Genomic DNA, 19,575 nt, shown 5'->3' with positions numbered 1-19,575 from the left:
CTCTCACCAATTGAAAGCGTCTGGTGGCCGAGCAACTGGCTCGTCACAATACGCCAGTCACTACTCTTGATGAACTGTAGGTATCGTGTTGAAGCTGTATGGGCAGCTGTACCCGTACACGCCATCCAAGCTCTGACTCTAAGTCCAGGCGTATCAAGGCCGTTATTACGGCCAGAGGTGGTTGTTCTGGGTACTGATTTCTCAGGATCTATGCACCCAAATTGCGTGAAAATGTAATCACATGTCAGTTCCAGTATAATATATTTGTCCAATGAATACTCGTTTATCATCTGCATTTCTTCTTGGTGTAACAATTTTAATGGCCAGTAGTATAGTAGCCACGGTTTATCAGTCACATAACCAATTTGTACACTCAGTTTAAGTTTGAGTGTCTTATTTTCAACAGATATACACAGCTTGACTTTTCATTAATCCTGTACTTCAAACCTGCGAGAACTATTACGTGACAGTTGTATTCAGTGAGAGAAATACCTTGAATGAAAAAAGATACTTGTAATTGGTTGTATAAGATGACAAAATTATTTCGAAAGCGAATCTGTTAGATTTTTCATTACCACAGTTCTCCACGAAATAAACAATTGCAGTTGTTCGAATTCCGAGGGCACTTCAAAAAGTAGGTCACACGCTATTATGGCAGACCAAGTAAATTTTATTGAATGGTGCATTATACTTTAAAGTGAGGCAGATACATGACACTGTATTTCGTCACAATCACCAAGCCTCTGCAAACAACAGTCGCAACGCTCTACCAACCGTTCATTTCCTAGACGACAAAATCCGCTCCTCTGTCACGAAAAGACGGACATGGCGTGGTACAAGGTCTGGATTTCCTGGTCAGCAACGGCTACGAATGTGGGGCTTTGGTTAAATTTCGATTCCATTTCATCACGGTTCGGAGTGACATTGCAGTGTTTCATACATTACTAGAATTTCACAGTGGATCAGTGTGAAATTTAGACTTTTCGCTCACATGAATAATATTGTCGAGCGTACTGCAGCTTCGGAGAACGTTTACAGTTGCAGCACCATTTGAGTGGCACACTGGGATGTACTTGTTATCTGTACCGCAGCTGAACTGTTTACAGGAAACCTAGAATAATAATCTCTTCTAACAATGGACTATCTGTTGCGCAATAGTCTTAGCTTGGCCAGACACGCATCAACACATACCCTATCATCCTGCTCTTCTTCAAGTCTGTGGTTTCAACATACGAGTACTTCCTTTTTCGCCGCTTCTGTGAATCTTCTCTTTTCTTATCTTATCACTTCACCTAATTTTCAATATTCCTCTGTAGTACCACATCTCAGATGCTTCGATTCTCTTGTGTTCCGGTTTCTTCACAATCCATGATACGCTATCATACAGTGCCGTCCTCCAAACGTATATTTTCATGAACTTCTTCCTGAAATTAAGGCCGGTGTTTGATACGAGCAAATTTACTTTGTCCAGGAATGCTCTCTTTGCCTCTGATACACCTCGATTCGTCCCTCATGTGTTATTTTGCTTCAAAATGTGGCACAATTCCTTACTTTCATATACTTCATTAAATTTCTCGCTATTCTCACTTCTCCTACTCCTCATTACTCAATACTTCTTCGGTTTACTCTCAACCAATATTTGTACTCCATAGACTGTTCATTCCATTGAACAGATCCTATAATTCTTCTTCACTTTCACTGATCACAGCAGTGTCATCAGCAGATCTTATCTTTAACATCCTTTCACCCTCAATTGTAATTCCAGTCATGAACCTATCTTTTAGTTGCATGATTGCTTTTACGATGTATACATTGGACAGCAGAAGCGAAAGATTGCATCCCTGTCTTACTCCCTTCTCAATCCGAGCACTTCGTTCTTGATTATCCACTAATATTGTTCCCTATTGTTTCTTGTAGACGATGCATGTTACCCGTCTCTCCCTATAGCTTACTGCTATTCTCCTCAGAATTTCGAACATCTTGCACCATTAGACATTGTCAAACGCTTTTTCCAGGTGGACAAATCCTATGAACTTGCCTTAATTCTCTTCAGTCTTTCTTCCATTATCAACTGCAACGTCAGAACTGCCTCCCTGGTGCCTTGACCATTTTTCAAGCAATGTGCGTATAGCCAAAGCTATGACGTGTCACTGGGCCTAGTTCAGTTAAAAGATAAATAATAGTCGAATCTTATCTATAGTTACCCAAAGCGATGGCCTTCGTTTCCATTGCTGGAAGATGACAAATTCCTCCATTTTTTCCCTGTACGGTGAGAATGCTCGGTGAGATCGCCAGATCAAAATGCGCTGGACTTGTCTATGTGGGACCACAAAGGAGTTAGGGAACATCAGTATAAAATTCATGACAGATGCATTTACGCCCAGACGCTTTTGCAGATGGCTCGAAGCTCACAACCGTGATACATGATCAAGGGGTAATTTTTGAGTACTTCAAGTGACTTGGGAATGTATTCCACCGAGTTGTACCATATTGATTGTTGTGGAGATAAAGATAATCGGCCAAAGATTTCTGGACATTACAACAGTTATGAACATGAAAGACTTAAATTCGGCGCTGTATATCTCTCTCGAAAACTTTTCGTGACATAATGTGACGAAAACCATTCCCAGTTTAAGACTGTTGAGCTTAAAGGAAGAAAGCGGTCACAGAGCGTTCCCAGCTGTGCCATAATGTTTGTCAGCACCGATCTAAGATTACCACTCGGTTTCAGATTAACACGGCTGTTGGCTCGGGTGCCGTTTTGCTTGTTAGTAATTTTTAGCCACCTCGCATAACATTGTTGAATCAGGTGTGCGGAGGCTTAGCAGCTTGACATGGCCACCAGGTGGACGATGTCGGCGCAGCTGCGGCAGCCGGTGTGCTTCTCGCGGCTGCTGTGCCTGCAGGACACGCTCTTCCTGGCCGGCGGGGCCACGCGGGCAACACGTGACGCGCCCATCGGCAGCATCGACAGCGTCGACGTCTGGGACCCCACGCAGGGACGCTGGTGCGTGCGCGCCAAGCTCTCCGTTCCCCGACACGGACACGCCGTCGGGTACATAGGTAAGCCTTTGTTACTTCCTGCCGCACTCATAAGCCTCAACTAAGTAGCCACTGCTGAAGTAACTGTCGTAATGTGCAGCCAATAGAAACACCCTTGACACACACACACACACACACACACACACACACACACACACACACAATATTTCTTACCCCTTCAAAACAAAACGCTTGTCCTTTTCGACTACTGTGAGCAGTGTCACCCACTATCGCCGTTGTAAGTCACGACAATGAGCAGTTCTATGTGAATCACTCGATTGCCTGGAATTAGCTACACTCATGCTCATAAATTAAGGATAATTGCAGAATGTGGTGTCACACAACGTGGCACTACACAAAACTGGCGCTAATAGAATAGGCACATAGGGAACACACATGACACAGACCTGTAAGTCCACGGTATTGGTGATAAGTTTAGAAAACCGCCCCGAAACACATTTGCTACAAAACGCCACTGTTTCCTGCGCATGTACCCCGACATCAATATGGGATATGATCACCATGCACACGTACACAGGCCGCACAACGGGTTGGCATACTCTGGATCAGGTGGTCGAGCAGCTGCGGGATATAGCCTCCCATTCATGCACCAGTGCCTGTCGGAGCTCCTGAAGTGACCAAGGGGTTTGAAGACGTTCAGCGATACGTCGACCGAGAGCATCCCAATCGTGCTCGATGGGGTTTATGTCTGGAGAACAGGCAGGCCATTCCATTCACCTGACATCTTCTGTTCAAGGTATTCCTCCACGATGGCAGCTCGGTGGGGCCGTGCGTTATCATCCATCAGGAGGAAGGTGGGACCCACTGCACTCCTGCAAAGCCGGACATACTGACGCAAAATTACGTACCGGTACACCTGACCTGTTACAGTTCCTCTGTCAAAGACATGCAGGGGTGTATGTGTACCAATTATAATCCCACCTCACACCATCAAACCACGACCTCCATTCAAATCTCTTTCAAGGACATTAATGGATTGGTATCTGGTTCCTGGTACACAACAGATGAAAACCCGGAGAGAAAAACTGTTCAGACTATACCTGGACTCGTCCGTGAACATAACCTGGGACCACTGTCCCAAAGACCATGTACTGTGTTCTTGACACCAGGCTTTACGGGCTCTCCTGTGACAAAGGGTCAGTGGAATGCACCTTGCAGGTCTCCGGGCGAATAAACCATGTCTTTTCAGTTGTCTGTAGACTGTGTGTTGGGAGATAACTGTTCCAGTGGCTGTGGTAAGGTCGCCAGCAGGGCTACCTGCAGTACTCCGTGGCCGTCTGTGGGCACTGATGGTGAGGTATTAGTCTTGTTGTGGTGTTGTACACTGTGGATGTACAGACTGTAGCGCCTGGACACGTTTCCTGTCTGCTGGATTCGTTGCCATAATCTTGAGATCGCACTTTGTGGCCCACAGAGGACCCGTGCTACGCCCTGCTGCGTTTGACCAGCCTCCAGTCTCCTTAGTATTCTATCCCTCATAACGTCATTAATATGTGTTCTTTGAGCCATTTTCAACACACAGTCACCATTAGCACGTCTGAAAACGTCTGCACACTTACTCGCTGCATCATACTCTGACATGTACCACCACAACTCTGCGTATCTGGACTGCTGCCAGCACAACCGTGCGACGACCGCAGGTCAAATACACCGCATGGCCATACCCCGTGGTGATTTAAACCCGCAAACCGCCCACCAGAGCGTTGTTTCACCGTGTATCAGCATATCCTTAATTTATGAGCATGAGTGTAGTTTCCTAGAAGAAAGAACACAACATGTCATTCTTAACGGTTCAAAATCTGCAGATGTAGAGGTAATTTCGGGAGTACCGCAGGGAAGCGTGATAGGACCTTTATTGTTTACAATATACATAAATGACTTAGTTGACAACATCGGTAGCTCCGTGAGGCTATTTGCAGATGACACGGTTGTCTACAAGAAAGTAGCAACATCAGAAGACTCGTACGTACTCCAGGAGGACTTGCAGAGGATTAATGCATGGTGCGACAGCTGGCAGCTTTCCCTAAACGTAGATAAATGTAATATAATGCGCATACATAGGGGCAGAAATCCATTCCAGTACGATTATGCCATAGGTGGTAAATCATTGGAAGCGGTAACGACCGTAAAATACTTAGGAGTTACTATCCGGAGCGATCTGAAGTGGAATGATCACATAAAACAAATAGTGGGAAAAGCAGGCGCCAGGTTGAGATTCATAGGAAGAATTCTAAGAAAATGTGACTCATCGACGAAAGAAGTAGCTTACAAAACGCTTGTTCGTCCGATTCTTGAGTATTGCTCATCAGTATGGGACCCTTACCAGGTTGGATTAATAGAAGAGATAGACATGATCCAGCGAAAAGCAGCGCGATTCGTCATGGGGACATTTAGTCAGCGCGAGAGCGTTACGGAGATGCTGAACAAGCTCCAGTGGCGGACACTTCAAGAAAGGCGTTACGCAATACGGAGAGGTTTATTATCGAAATTACGAGAGAGCACATTCCAGGAAGAGATGGGCAACATATTACTACCGCCCACATATATCTCGCGTAATGATCACAACGAAAAGATCCGAGAAATTAGAGCAAATACGGAGACTTACAAGCAGTCGTTCTTTCCACGCACAATTCGTGAATGGAACAGGGAAGGGGGGATCAGATAGTGGTACAATAAGTACCCTCCGCCACACACCGTAAGGTGGCTCGCGGAGTATAGATGTAGATGTAGATGTAGATGTAGATGGGTCGAGATGCAGACGCGACAGAGTGACAAAATAGCATCATCGTGTTTGGATGGACCCATGACCACTCCGTGAATGACGTTGCTCGATTTGTTGGTGCATCACCGTGAGTTGTCCCATGTGTCGACAAGGAATGGTATACTACTCGCAGCTAACCAGATTTTTGTGAACAGTGTTATATCCACGGTGCTATCATAATGTGTGAACCGGAAAAACTGTGAAGGCTGATCTTAACATTACCCGCGAAAGGCAAAGCTCCATGCCCGAGTCCCGGTTTAGTACACAGTTGTTAATCTGCCAGAAATTTTCAGATTCAATATTTTTTATAACTCCGTTCGATAACGTAACACGTTGAGACATCATGCTGTACCGTAATGACGTGGGATTAGCCGCCTTGCGAGGAAAAGTGTAACACGGAGTTTGATATCGCAATACGTTCACCAGTGTTACTGGTATGATATTCTTCCACTCTTGGCGCAATATACAACGTGTATATCGTGTGTGATAAGTTAAAATTTCGTGCCAGGCAGAGTTTCGAGCGGTGATCGTTGTTTCTTGACAGCAATGCTCTTGGTACTGACTCACCTGACAACACCTCACTGAGACCCAGAGCTACAGGCTATCACTGGCTCCACTCTCCTCCTTCCAAACCCCCACACAACTCTTCTCTAAATGAAGTGGAAAAAGCTTCCACAGGCACCTGGGTAAAGTGGAAAATTACATATAATCACGGTCGCAGTGGTGGGCCCTAAACTCTTATCTTTCTTCCTTCCTCCCTTCGTGGTTTTGTAACTTTTAGTTCAGTGAAATCAGGATAAAACCAAAACTAACTAACAAGATTCCAGACATTGTTCAGGGATATTTCCTGAAAATTTTGGCGCAGTGGACCCGTAGTCTCTGGTGGTTTATTACAGAGTAATTGCATTCCGTTTGATTTCTTACAACCATTCATCTTCCTATATGTACTTCATTGAAAATATCTCAATATCAGTTCGAATGTTGACGATATGCACTGTATGTCTTGTTTGGAAACAAACTTGTTCCATTCACTCACGGTACTTGCTTTTAACAGTAATGTCCACTTTACCCTTCGCCCTCAAGCTTGCATTTGGTATTGCTAGTTTCTGTTCTGGTTTGTTTTTCCGACAGTGCTGGCCGTGTGTAAACAGTGATACACTGAAGTATGAATAATCCTACTGACGAAAAATTAGCGGAATGGCTTCAGTGAATGCAAGTTCCCGCAGAAAAGACAACCGTATCGCTGTTCCTTTGCAAATATCTGAGACTTACGTGTATTATGCGAAGTATATTTTGGTTTCTTTCAAAGAAATAAAGATAACTGGAATGAGAAACAGTAAAAAACGTAGTTACATTACTAATTTGTAACGAGTCCCTGCAAAGGCACCCGTCCATCATAACACCATAGAAAATATCCCTTAATAATCTTCGAAGATTTGTCGCTGGACATCGGGTTCATTCTGTACAAGAGCCTCTGTAAAGTTTGGGCTTAATAGAAAGCAACTACAAAAAAGTTGGAGCTGAAATAGGAGGGACATGCTGGTCTCAGATGTTCATTAATGGGCCTATATCAGACACTTTCATACGATATTCGTATATTCCAAAATTATTTTGAAATTGCTGGTATTGTCATCGTTTTATTTTCAGAAAATATTTGTTATGCTGGATCTTAAATTACGTCGTATGACCGACAATGGTTCACTCCATGGAAAGTAGTCCGCAGCTCGTGGTCGTGCGGTAGCGTTCTCGCTTCCCGCGCCCGGGTTCCCGGGCTCGATTCCCGGCGGGGTCAGGGATTTTCTCTGCCTCATGATGACTGGGTGTTGTGTGATGTCCTTAGGTTTGTTAGGTTTAAGTAGTTCTAAGTTCTAGGGGACTGATGACCATAGATGTTAAGTCCCATAGTGCTCAGAGCCATTTGAACCATTGAACCACCATGGAAAGTAGGAAGCAGAAGATTGTCCTCCAGCGTCAAGAAACACGAAAGAGATTGGACTCTCACTGTGGAGACATCCACTGTTTTTTTCATGTAATGCATGAGCCAGAACTTTCAGAGGTTCTTCAGAGACGATCTCTGGCGGCTTCTAACGGCGTTATTGAATTTCATGTGGTTTCTTGCCACGCTTAACTTTGTAATTCTGTTGCACTGAATTAGCGCAACAGTGCAAATGTCGATGATACATGTTGCGTGTCTTGTTTGGAAACAAATGTGTTCCACCGCTTACGTCCGAGACTCCGATTGACCTAGTTGCTAGGAATATACTATCCAATAAAATTTTACTTTATTTTATAACAGGTATGAAAACAGCTAATCTTTATGTTTTCGAGTGTGTTGATAACGAAACTATTAATGAAAATGCAATATTATCTCCTCCTTCGGAGGAAGGATACTGAAGGCGCAACCGCTTTGCCTGGCGTTTGTAGTTTTCTACTGGTGATCCCCTGACTAATGTCCAGCTGTAGTTGGCTAACACTGATGCAGTCCACTTTTCCTGGTGTCTCATTTCACTGTCCGAAATGTGCTGATGGAGGCGTTCTCCGTGCTCGTCGGTTACAGCACCAAAGTGATCAGGAAAAAAGTCGTAGTGGGAATCTGGAAAATGCAACTTTAAAGACATGTTGCACCCCAGTCTATTGCAGAAATGAAGAAGATTTGCTACAAGATCGTTATAGTTCTCTGCCCTCTTATTTAGTAGAAAGCTTACTGACGTTTGAAGAAATGCATCGCCACTAACTTTTCATCACTTGTCAGAATGGTGTTGAAATGCTCATTTTTGTACAGTTTGCGTACCTGGGGACCAACGAAAAGCCCCTATTTTATTTTCGTCTCCCAAAGTCGTAGAAATTTCTCGCGCAAATAGAGAACTGTTTCCCAGATTTGTCCATGGCCGTAACGAAGTTTTTCATTAGGCCCAATTTTAAATGAAGAGCAAGGAGAATTATGTTTTTGGATTCGACAAGTGGTTCGTACGTAACATTGTTAGATCCTGGCTCAAGTAATTGACGTTGAGGCCTATCTTCCTTCTTATAATGAACTGCTTTGATATGGCTAGCCGTGCGGGATTAGCCGAGAGGTCTAAGGCGTTGCAGTCATTGACTGTGAGGCTGGTCTACATCTACATTTCTACATTTATACTCCGCAAGCCACCCAACGGTGTGTGGTGGAGGTTCGAGTCCTCCCTCGGGCATGGGTGTGTGTGTTTGTCCTTAGGATAATTTAGGTTAAGTAATGTGTAATCTTCGGGACTGATCACCTTAGCAGTTAAGTCCCATAAGATTTCACACACAGCGACAGAATTTGGTGGAGCCGTGTTGTAGTCCAAGTAACATGCCAGTGACTTTTAGATCCTCGGAAATTTGCCATTTAAACTTGTCGTAGTTCAATCGCAGCAAAAATAATTGTTTCATGTTACATATGTTTCTTTCATGTAAGCTACATACCCGATCGGAATTGATGGTAACACGTTGCCATTATGGAGTGGCACTCATTTGACACTTACTTTAGAGGAGTCTCTAAACAAGCTCCAATTTTATGGCGAATGCTCACAGCTGCCGTTAGTCCCTATACATTATTACAAAATACAAAGTTCTTTTCACTTCTGAAAAAATGGAAGTAATGGCATATGGCAGTTACGAAACTCGGTCACATTTACCGTCTTATCAGGGCAATTCCATTGTTGTGGTCTTGACCCCACGATTCAGATTTACCTTTCGAAATTCCAGATCTCTCACTAGATCAGTAAGTTCACACTGTGTTACTCAGTCAGTATCTTTATATATACTGTTACACACAAATCAGGATCTTTCGAAGAACTGTGTTTTTCAAAGTGATGGTGCAGCACTAGTGTCACTACCATTCTCGTACTATCACTATCATGTGGGACGGGAACAGGCAGCTTGTCTCCGTGAGGCAGTGGTCGCATGGTCAGCGTACGTTAGGACATGTCAAGGCAGACTTTTTCTTCTAGAAATACCATGTGGCAATAGGGTTATCATACAAGATTAACAAGAGTTATCATACAAAATTAACTGTGATTCACATGGTTTGATGGTTCCAGCAAGATCACGGGTATAGCAAAGTCCATGGAAGATCTTTTGCTATTCAACCACGAATGACGACTCGAGACACAAGATATGCAACATACGAGGAGTCCAGGCCTTATTCTGGTCACCGATTTTACAGCCAAAGTTCAGTCTGTACGCCTTCCTAATATATGACGTTATTGCCCTCCTCTGCGATTTCAGTATAACCTGTCTGCAAATGTAGCAAACATTGTCAGCACTGTATAACCGTTTGCGAGGCATATTAAATTACAGGAATTACTGTGACCTCACACAATTCAGTAACACGTTCTTCCAGCACACGAAAAGAACACAGCTTGTAGCATACGAAAATACGCTTAAATGAAACATGCTCCGCTCCTCCCTTCCTCTTCCCCTTCCCTTTGTTGCTATAAGCCCGAGCTAAAAACAGCGACAAAATGCACATAGCTAATGTTGCCTGAAACTACATCACTCTGTCTACCTTCAGCGGGATTTAGAAGTTTATATGGGTAGGGATTGACACTGATCGCTAATAAAAAATAATTATAATAAACTGCACCAATTTTAATGATAGTCAATTAGAGTTTTTCATTGTCGTTTTCGTTATCAGTGTGGTTGATATAGTCAGCAAAGATTTATTTCATCCCAGTTTCATTTTCACTGTTGGCTAATGTTTTCGTAGCAGCGGAAGCAGTACGACAAATTGCTGGACTTTTTGAGTGTGTAAGACAAGCGATAGTGTCGGTGTAACGCTATAACATTATTATAACGGACAAAATTTTGAACAGTGCCTTTAAGGGAACAGTTCTGCATTTGGCGAAACAGATTGAATACACGGTGGTAAAAGTGTATGTGTTTCGTCTGAGGGTTGTTGCCTTACTTTGTCTTGTGTATTGTACGTTTTGATTATTGCATATTACAGGCTTCTTTCCTGTTGTGAAGATATAAGGGGCGATCAAAAATTTTGGTTTTGAGGGCACTGCTGCACCATATATGCAAGCTAGCGCGTCTTCGATGCCGGTATATAAACACCGATATAGGCGAAGGTTTAGTGCGGCCTTCGAACGGAATCTTTTTGATCGCCCTTTATATCTTCACAAAAACAACGGTGATTGCGATAACACACCGAAGAAAACATAATTACATTATTACTCTGTAATGATCTGCCGGAGACTGATGTTCTTATGCCAAAATACCCAGACGGTACCACTTATCACTGAACAGCCTCTGAAAGTTCGTCGGTGGAGCTCTGATTCGACCTGTACATCAATGATATGTCACTAAACATGACAGATGACTCAAAATTTTTTCTCCTTGCTTATAGCAGGTGTGTCATTGTGAAAGACTTGGAAGTTAATGTAAATGAAGTAACCAACACGATAGTCGGCAACATCAGCATGATGCTTTCGGAGAACAAATTAACAGTTAAATATAATTCATACAGTTTGTATCACGTAACTCTCCTGAAAGCGAAATTTTTTAGTCTCAGAGTGCTCAAAAGTCTGAAATAGTCCATTTTAAATTATTAGGATAGGGAGTTCATGAAAAGCCTTCTCAGAAGTGTTGTATTAAGGTTGTGTAGAAACTAAATGCTCCTATCTCCACTACAAGAATAATGTGTGTCTGATACCGAAAGGCGAAGGATTGTTTGCTTTCAGTCTGTTATCTCATATGGTGATATATTTTGCGGCAACCCTGTGCACTCAGTAACATAATTCGTAGCCCTGTAAAGGGCGGCAAACGGATATGCGGGGTCATTTTGCAAACTTCGTGTAAGCCACTGTTCAGGTGGCTGGGAATTGTAACTCTGTCATCCATGTACATATATTACGTCGTGGGATTTTTTGTTCACAATACTGACCCACTCAGAGGAAACTTCAACATTCATTCAATGAACACTAGACAGGAAAACTATATATGCTTACCTAACACATCCTAAAGCATTGTACAGATGAGTGCAGGTTTCGTTTTCAGTAGGTTTCCAGTGGATATGAAAGGAAATGAGTATAAAAACTCAGTTCTTAAGTTACCTTGTAGCACTTTCAATCTATTCTGTACAGCAGTTTCTCGCAGTAGTAGAGAACTTTTCTCTGTAATGTGTTATTTATTGGTGGACTACCTGAGTACCCACAGTTGCCTGGTTGTGCTTTGTCCCTTTTCTCTTTCCACCTCCCCCCCCCTTTCTGTCTATACTGCATCCATCTGTTCATACTCCCCTCTGCCCATCTGCTCCTCCACCCCTATCCCCTCAATAATTTTCTTCTCCCCTCTCTTTGTCCATATTCTCCTCCACCTCTTTCTGACGATCGCTTCCTCCCCCAGTTCCTGTCCATCTCCTCCTCTTTCCCTCCCCATCACTCCCTATCCCCTCTCTCTGTGCACATCCTATTCTACCATTTCTGTCCATATCTCCTTTCCCTCTCTCTGTTAATCTCCTCCTCCCCCTATCTGGGTCCATCTCCTTCCCCCTCTCTGCCTGTCCATCTATTTCTCTCTCCTTCTCCCTTCACATCATCACTCCCACCTCAATAGGAGATTGTTGGTTCTCCCCCCCCCTCCCCCCCCCCCCCCCCCAGTGTTCTTTTCCATACAGTAAGTGATATCTGTACCATGTTTGGTTGAAAACGATCCATTGGTTTAGGAGGAGATGTGGAACATACATAAATGCAATTTTTTAATTTGTGTGGCTTCTCTAAAAATTTTAATTGAATTTTTTGTGTTTTATTAAGTTTTTAGTTCTTTTGTTTATTAAGTCCAGAATCTCGTTCCAAACTCCTGGATTGATTTCAACCAAATTTGGTACAGAAAAAACAGTCCTCATGAGTATGAGCACTGTGGGCTTTATAACCATGTAGCTCCAATGAGAATGTAGACATAGGAAAAAAAGTGTCATTTCTCAGTCCCTGTTGTATAGGCTGCCCTGCACAACAGGCATGTTGTGTGAGAACGTTATCTGTCAGCCAGATCAACCTGCCTCACAGGGCAGCCTACATGTCAAGCAATAATCAGTTTTCCAGGCTCCAACAAGTAGGTTGCCATGCTTGACAGGTGTGTTATGTTGAATTAGTATCTTGGAGTAGTATTGGCTGTGGTATAGACCTCTTTTGCATAGTGGCCTGAACATCAGGGACAAATAAATTTTCAAGCTCCTGATATCTAGCGTGTGCTGTAGGACAGGTGAGTTGTGGGGTTAGTCTCATCCTGCTTCACTGAAATGCATTGCAGGGGTTACACTTGTCGATTGGGCACTGTAGAAAAAGCGAGGGGGAGGGGATGAAGGTAGCGAGAGGCTGGGGAGGAGCCAGACGGGTAGAAGTGGCAGGATGAGGTGGATAGATAGAAGCAGGAAGAGGCAGACACAGAGAGGAGGATGTATGTTCAATATGTGTGCCTAACTCTCGCTCTGGCATTAGCAGTAATTAGTTTAAGAGTGTCGGTATGACGTCCGCAGGCACGCACCTGCTGGTGGTGGGCGGCCTGACGACGGTGTACGTGCGCGCGCTCAGCTCTGTGGAGGCGTTCTGCTGCGAGGCGGGGGCGCGCGTGCGCAGCGTGCCGGACCTGCCCGCCGCCGTCGCCGGCCACGACATCGTCACGCTGCCGCCGGCCGCGCTCATGTGAGGCCGCCCGCGACAAGTCCTCGCTGTCTCACTTCATTACCAAATACACCTTTCTTAAAATCAACCAGTTTCGTGTGTTTACTGTGAAGGAAAGAGTGCAGCCTGTTTCATATGAGCTAAGCATATGCATTAAACCGTTTATGTTTTTCTTACCCCTCCAGGTAGGAGAAGGAAAAGCAAGTCCACATCCACATCTGCATGACTGATCTGATATTCATACTTATGAGTCTGTCGGGGGGCGCATACAACTACTCTCAGATCATTTCCCTACCGTTACACTCTCAAAAAGCTTCTGAGAAAAATCAACGTCTTAATCCTATTACACGAAGGTCATTTCTCCTTCTGTGCATGGGAGTCTGCGAAATATTTTGGCACTCGGAAGAAAGCGTTGGTCATTGAATTTGCATGGAAAGATCACACCGCAACGAAAAACCCTTTGTCTTAATATTTGTTCTTTTCCGCTCCTAGGAGATATATTTTCTAATACATTTTGCAGTTGGTTTTGATCTTTTGAAGAATTTACGAGATGGTAAACGACACCATTATCAGCAAACACTCTATGAGAAATGCTCAGATTATTTCCTAATTCGTTTACTTAGAACAAGAACAGCAGAGAGCCCATAACATATTCCTGGCGAACCCCTGATAACGCTTCCCTTTCACTAGATGACTTCATGTCAGTTAGTATAAACGGTGGCCTTTCTGACACAAAATCACGAATCCAGTCACTCATCCGAGTCGATACTCGATGCGCATGCAATTTCATTACAAGCTGCTTTTGAAGAATGTTGACAAAACCCTTGTGATAATCTGGAAACATGCAAACGGTCGATAATACTCACTAATTTGAGTGTATGTAGTGCGAATTCTGTTTCACAAGAACGATATTTTCCAAATCCACTATGATTGTCATTCAGTAGCTCGTTTTCTGAAAGGTATCAAACAATGTCCGAATACAGTGTAAGTTCGAAAATCCTACTACAAATCGATATAAATTACATGAATCTTGTACCAAGTGGGCAGTGGGACGAGGATAAAGTGTCAAACGGCAAACTAACACTTTCAAACATTTATTAAGAACAAACATTAATTACACTTTTATAAATTTTTATGTACAAGTGGACGAATTAAAAAATGTGAAATTAAAATTTTTCACTAGATTAGTTGCTTCCAGTAAATATAATTTAAAAACATAAAATTAAAAATCATTTTGAAGAACGATACATTTACAAGACTCCTCGTAAGATTTCTAAATCCTTAAGACACTGATGCGGGTCCCCTTTTCTTTTTGAATCATAGGTAAATCATTTAAACAAACTCCATGAGTAGTCAATAAACAATAAATTTTTGAGAGACCATTTACACACCTTGAAAGTAAATAAATATTCAAAACTTATGAGACAAACAAAGCAGTGAAACAAACAAATGCAGTGACAGTGGTTTAGACCATTAGAAAATACAAGGCTCCACTCAAGCTCGGTAGTGTGCTATGAACGAAACTTGCTACATACAATAAGCCGCCCCAGTCCATTGTGGGTCCAGTATTACTAACAGCCAGGGCTCCCCCGTTGGTGCCAATTGACACTGGATTATTTCAAAGCCAAACATTTGCTGGACCTCCAGTGCCCATCTTACACCTCACAAGTCAGATATTTCTTTACACAATCTGAAAAGAACTGTAATTAACACTTGGAAAGCAAAAGGCTTACAACTGAAAGCCAGCACCAGTCCCAGGTTGGAAAATAATTTCAATGACACCATTAACAAGGATTCCGTGAGTCTCGATTTCACTCATTATAGTAATCACAGGACGGTGTTCATGAACAATTAAATACTCATACAATATTAGTACCTTTGGGTAACCCCGCACATACGTAACATACAATATTAAATCAAACCCTTCTGGTGCTAGCAGCAATATTTACAATTTCTGTCTCCTTATGCCAACAAGTAGTACTCGATACCGCAACGTCGTCGACGTTAAGTTCATAGCGTGCATAATTTGTGATTCTTATACACCAATAACTTCAGGCCTAATGACCGTGATGGTCATGAAAAGGGACCACTGCGAGCAATCCATTCTAGCCCAAGAGTAATGCAATTACTTCCTAACGAACCATCGCAGACAAAGGGCCCCTTTAATTGAAACGATTTTGAGACAGAGACCAGTAGACTAAACGTGTATCACGAAAACGGCGATGATCTTGAAAAGCACACTTGCCACTGTGAATAGTACGTATCCAAAGTGTACGAAAGGCACTGTACGAGCAAGTAGGCGAAGACGTTTAGCGTCCTAGTAGCCTCCAAGAAGGCGGGACGCGAATTTGACCGCTGTGTGAAAGACAGTGGTCAGCATCAGACAATCTGAACACGAAGCTTTATTGACTCAACAACACTGTAAGTTACAACTGCATTGGGTGCCGCAAGGCTGTGAACTGACCATGGAAAAATCAAAATGAGTTGTCTGATCTGATGAATCTCTTTTACTCTTAACTTATGGTGATGAACATGTCAGTATACGCCACTGAATTACATTACCTTTGCGTCGTTCGGTGCTGATGACCGCGCTGTTGTGCACCATTATCCTCAAGAATAACGACATGCACTGTGGACGAAAAGCGATTGGTAATTATGGTTGTTGTAAGGGGGGAGGAGGAGGAGTACACGGTTCGTCCAACTTGGCCGTGGGAGGAAGGAAAGGGCAATAAGCTTTAATATCTCGCCGGCGACGACTTCACTGGCGGGACGCAAATTTGACCGCGCTGTGAAAGAGTGGTCTGCATCACATTTCTGATATGATACATGAAGCTGTTAGCTGGATGAGCTAGTGTCCTGCCTGATCTGTGTAGATAGTCGTAATAGGACTATTTCATATTTACGACTGAAAAGCAAATATCCTGCACTTAGTCCCACTGAAGTGTCTTCAGTAAAAGTCACTTTCCTGTACGTGACGCCTGAAGAGTGCCTAAAAATAATAAAACTGATTCTTAAATATGTTAATGTAAAAATGCAGTTTGTCTGCTTATCAACCTTACATACTTACAGAGTCCACTGAGGAGAAATTCAGGAGGGAATTTATATACGTTCAAGTCACAGTGTTAAGTAACGTACAAAATATTTCAGAGTATTTCACGCACGTCTCATCTACAGCTCTTTGGTTGTATGGGCGCTAGTGGAGTGAAACTATTACTTCAGGTGACGCACTTGCCAACACAGTGACGAGTACGGCATTTTACGGACATGCTGTCAGTGGTATCACAGCACGTCATGTTCACAGATGTCGTGATCTTAGAACCTATTACCTTGAGACAACGCGACTGTGTTCTTCCTCTGATGCCAGAGCATAAAGGGCCTAGTGCTGCACGTGTGGTATTGATACAGCAGAAACATCCATATCCAGGCAGAAGACGGCAAGCCGTCAGAACAACATACACTGTTGGCACCATGACGTGGTTCTGTAATGGACCTCAAAGGCTAGACGTTAGGCCGGCCAGAGTGGCCGAGCGGTTCTAGGCGCTACAGCCTGGAACCGCGCGACCGCTACGGTCGCAGATTCGAATCCTGCCTCGGGCATGGATGTGAGTGATGTCCTTAGGTTAGTTAGGTTTAAGTAGTTCTAAATTCTAGGGGACTGATGACCTTAGAAGTTAAGTCCCATAGTGCTCAGAGCCATCTGAACCATTTTGTTAGGTGTAGCATGTGGTAATGGACCTCCCCCCCCTCCCCCCCCCCCACCCATGAACCTCGGACCTTGCCGCTGGTGGGGAGGCTTGCATGCCTCAGCGATACAGATAGCCGTACCGTAGGTGCAACCACAACGGAGGGGTATATGCTGAGAGGCCAGACAAACGTGTGGTTCCTGAAAAGGGGCAGCAGCCTTTTCAGTAGTTGCAGAGCCAACAGTCTGGATCATTGACTGATCTGGCCTTATAACACTAACCAAAACGGACTTGCTGTGCTGGTACTGCGAACGGTTGAAAGCAAGGGGAAACTACAGCCGTAATTTTTCCCGAGGGCATGCAGCTCTGCTGTATGGTTAATGATGATGGCGTCCTCTTGGGTAAAATATTCCGGAGGTAAAATAGTCCCCCATTCGGATCTCCGGGCGGGGACTACTCAAGAGGACGTCGTTATCAGGAGAAAGAAAACTGGCATTCTAAGGATCGGAGCGTGGAATGTCAGATCCCTTAATCGGACAGGTAGGTTATAAAATTTAAAAAGGGAAATGGATAGGTTAAAGTTAGATATAGTGGGAATTAGTGAAGTTCGGTGGCAGGAGGAACAAGACTTTTGGTCAGGCGAATACAGGGTTATAAATACAAAGTCAAATAGGGGTAATGCAGGAATAGGTTTAATAATGAATAACAAAACAGGAATGCGGGTAAGCTACTAGAAACAGCATAGTGAACGCATTATTGTGGCCAAGATAGACACGAAGTCCATGCCTACAACAGTAGTACAAGTTTATATGCCAACTGGCTCCGCAGATGGCGAAGAAATTGAAGAAATGTATGATGAAATAAAAGAAATTATTCAGATAGTGAAGGGAGACGAAAATTTAATAGTCATGGGTGACTGGAATTCGGTAGTAGGAAAAGGAAGAGAAGGAAACGTAGTAGGTGAATATGGGTTGGGGGTAAGAAACGAAAGAGGAAACCGTCTGGTAGAATTTTACACAGAGCACAACTTAATCACAGCTAACACTTGGTTCAAGAATCAAGACAGAAAGTTGTATACATGGAAGAAGCCTGGAGATACTGACAGGTTTCAGATAGATTATATTATGGTAAGACAGAGATTTAGGAACCAGATTTTAAATTGTAAGACATTTCCAGGGGCAGATGTGGACTCTGACCACAATCTATTGGTTATGAACTGTAGATTAAAACTGAAGAAACTGCAAAAAGTTGATAATTTAAGGAGATGGGACCTGGATAAACTGACTAAACCAGAGGTTGTACAGAGTTTCAGGGAGAGCATAAGGGAACAATTGACAGGAATGGGGGAAAGAAATACAGCAGAAGAAGAATGGGTAGCTTTGAGGGATGAAGTAGTGAAGGCAGCAGAGGATCAAGTAGGTATAAAGACGAGGGCTAGTAGAACTCCTTGGGTAACAGAAGAAATATTAAATTTAATTGATGAAAGGAGAAAATATAAAAATGCAGTAAACGAAGCAGGCAAAAAGGAATACAAACGTCTCAAAAATGAGATCGACAGGAAGTGCAAAACGGCTAAGCAGGGATGGCTGGAGGACAAATGTAAGGATGTGGAGGCTTATCTCACTAGGGGTAAGATAGATACTGCCTACAGGAAAATTAAAGAGACCTGTGGAGAAAACAGAGCCACTTGTATGAATATCAAGAGCTCAGATGGAAACCCAGTTCTATGCAAAGAAGGGAAAGCAGAAAGGTAAAAGGAGTATATAGAGGGTTTATACAAGGGTGATGTACTTGAGGACAATATTATGGAAATGGAAGAGGATGTAGATGAAGATGAAATGGGAGATATGACACTGCGTGAAGAGTTTGACAGAGCACTGAAAGACCTGAGTCGAAACAAAGCCCCGGGAGTAGATAACATTCCATTAGTACTACTGACAGCCTTGGGAGAGCCAGTCGTGACAAAACTCTACCATCTGGTGAGCAAGAAGTATGAGACAGGCGAAATACGCTCGGACTTTAAGAAGAATATAATAATTCCAATCCCGAAGAAAGCAGGTGTTGACAGATGTGAAAATTACCGAACTATCAGTTTAATAAGTCACGGCTGCAAAATACTAACTCGAACTAACTAGTAGAAGCCGACCTCGGCGAAGATCAGTTTGGATTCTGCAGAAATCTTGGAACACGTGAGGCAATACTGACTCTACGACTTCTCTTGGAAGCTAGATTAAGGAAAGGCAAACCTATGTTTCTAGCATTTGTAGACTTAGAGAAAGCTTTTGACAATGTTGGCGCCGGCCGCGGTGGTCTAGCGGTTCTACGCGCGCAGTCCGGAACCGCGCGGCTGCTACGGTCGCAGGTTCGAATCCTGCCTCGGGCATGGATGTGTGTGATGTCCTTAGGTTAGTTAGGTTTAAGTAGTTCT

The 19,575-nt window shown here is 43.4% G+C and overlaps 1 protein-coding gene across 1 annotated transcript in view; it reads left to right on the top strand.

Moving 5' to 3' along the window:
* LOC126450820 (uncharacterized) overlaps nucleotides 1-13,489 on the top strand; it is a 194,513-nt gene extending 181,024 nt beyond the window's left edge. Inside the window, exons 18-19 of the mRNA XM_050091029.1 lie at nucleotides 2,846-3,063; nucleotides 13,320-13,489. Coding sequence (XP_049946986.1) covers nucleotides 2,846-3,063; nucleotides 13,320-13,489 — 388 coding nt within the window. The remainder of the gene's footprint in view (nucleotides 1-2,845; nucleotides 3,064-13,319) is intronic.
* Nucleotides 13,490-19,575: the final 6,086 nt, after the last annotated feature.

Source organism: Schistocerca serialis, chromosome 1, assembly GCF_023864345.2.
Source record: "Schistocerca serialis cubense isolate TAMUIC-IGC-003099 chromosome 1, iqSchSeri2.2, whole genome shotgun sequence".
NCBI classification, from domain to species: Eukaryota; Metazoa; Arthropoda; class Insecta; order Orthoptera; family Acrididae; genus Schistocerca; species Schistocerca serialis.
This window is presented reverse-complemented; position numbering and strand designations above follow the sequence as displayed.